This window comes from Pteropus vampyrus, unplaced genomic scaffold, assembly GCF_000151845.1.
Source record: "Pteropus vampyrus isolate Shadow unplaced genomic scaffold, Pvam_2.0 Scaffold52, whole genome shotgun sequence".
Classification (NCBI taxonomy): domain Eukaryota; kingdom Metazoa; phylum Chordata; class Mammalia; order Chiroptera; family Pteropodidae; genus Pteropus; species Pteropus vampyrus.
The window spans coordinates 76,186-78,098 of record NW_011888833.1 but is presented as its reverse complement, the minus strand read 5'-3'; the positions used below and the strand labels follow the sequence as shown (position 1 = coordinate 78,098).

The window sequence follows — 1,913 nt, the reverse complement described above, 5'->3', positions numbered from 1 at the left end:
ATGTACTCAATATGAAATATTGATGAGATACTTTATTTCATTTAAATGTTCAAAACCTCATGTATATTTCACACTTCACATTTCAATTCAGAGGAGGCATGTTTCTCAAGTGCTCAACAGCCACAGGTAGCTAACGGCTACCACACAGACCTAGACAAAAAGTTCTCCTCGCTCTGCTTTAGTTAAGTAACCTGAAAACGTTTATAAACACAGAACTTCTAGAAGGAATCTTTAACTCTTAAATGAGTGCCATGCAAAAAGTCACATAAATTACATAAATTAGAAGATGGTGAAGTCACTAAAAATTAAGGTTGGCAGATTAGAAAGTTAAAGTAGATCTGCATTAAAACAAGAAGAACAGAAGGAAAAAGCCATCTAAAAGGCTAAAAAATACCTGCATCACATAACCAAAACTAAAAAATAGATGGACTTAGTATTTCACACTCCTGTATGTCCTTGAAATTTTACTTTTAAAACTTCCTCCTAAAAAATTGACCAGAATTCTCCTAAAGAACATACCTGATTTTTGGCTGCAACTCCAATTGTTCTGTTTTTTGATCCAAATGATATGACTGACCTAGAAGATATACAAAACACGTTCCAAGAAAAGTTAAAAAGCATAAACGCAGACATTGTTAACTGACAAGAGAAAAAAATCTAACATAAATCTCCTACTCAGTGTGGGGCGGGGAGGGCCAAGTGCAGCAGAGTTCTGGAGTCTAAAGCTTTGGTCAAATACTCAGAGGGAGTCACTTAACTGCTACTCTGAGAATCCGATGGGGCGGGGGGAAGTCCTACCCTCTCCCCCAAGTCTGCTCACAGCTCAGGGGACATTTTCCGATATCTCGAGTACCAGTATAATTCTCCAGGTCCCCAATTATTTGGAAGTGAGCATTAACTCTGAAAATGCTTTTAATATATCATTAACCTGGCCCTAGACACATGATTAACAAAAGGTAGGGTGTGACCCTACCCAGTCACCAACTCCACAAATCTAAACACCGCCGGCCTTCCTCCTGCTGTCCTGGTATACCGTCTGCCTTTTCAGGATCCAAAGTTTTTCCATCAACCCACACGAGTGGGCCTAAGCTGCGCTCCTGGGGTTTAAACGCAGGAATGAGGAAGACTGCACTTCAGACAGCCAAGGAAGAATGATGCAGAGGAAAACCAGAGCAGAACTGAGTATGCCCGCTGAGGGAAAGGCGTGAACACTGGCAATGAGTCAGCTCGTAGAGCCCCACAGTGACTCTGGGGACTCGTAACCGCGAGACAGCCCTGCGGCAATGCAAGGCAGCACGAGAGGGAGGAGAGGTGGACTGGGTCTTAGACTGGGGGGCAGGCAGCAGCGTGGTGAAGGAGATGAACAGAACGGGAAGGTACTGCAGGCACTAAGAGCCAGGCTGAGTCAGGTTTCAGTTTGCTCTAACACAGACGCCCTAGACCCAGATTGTCTGGGCAAGTGTGGGGCGGCGTCCCAAAAGCCAGAGAGGTAACGTGTGAGCAAACGCTGGGCCTTTAGGGTCCCTCCCCAGAGTATTGCCGGGGCCCAGAGTAACTGTGCGCTTGCAGAAACAATCTACTCACTTCCCGAGGAGAGAACCAAATTAATCTATCACACAGAAATTAACAGTAGCCAGTGCAACCGCGGTGACCGTTGTTTCATCCGAAACACCACAGGGCACTCTAGCCCAGCCCCGGTTTGCAGTTTTCAGAGGCAGACCAGGCCGCCTCCAGGTCACCGCAGCCACCCACGTCTCCTACCCTCTGAAGATCGGCTTTTCTTTCTTTTATTGGATCAAAAGGAACAAAGATGTAAAGTGCACCCTGGCACCGAAGCCTGAGACACCATCTCCTTTCCCACTTTATTCCAATTACAGAACCCTTTGCAAGGCTGGAAGCAGGCTGCAGATCCA

At 45.8% G+C, this 1,913-nt stretch overlaps 1 protein-coding gene across 1 annotated transcript in view; it reads right to left on the bottom strand.

Moving 5' to 3' along the window:
- Positions 1–1,913, bottom strand: part of HSPH1 (heat shock protein family H (Hsp110) member 1) — a 28,131-nt gene that overhangs the window by 24,704 nt on the left and 1,514 nt on the right. The window contains exon 2 of the mRNA XM_023530673.1: positions 487–577. Within this exon, the coding sequence (XP_023386441.1) occupies positions 487–577 (91 nt within the window). The remainder of the gene's footprint in view (positions 1–486; positions 578–1,913) is intronic.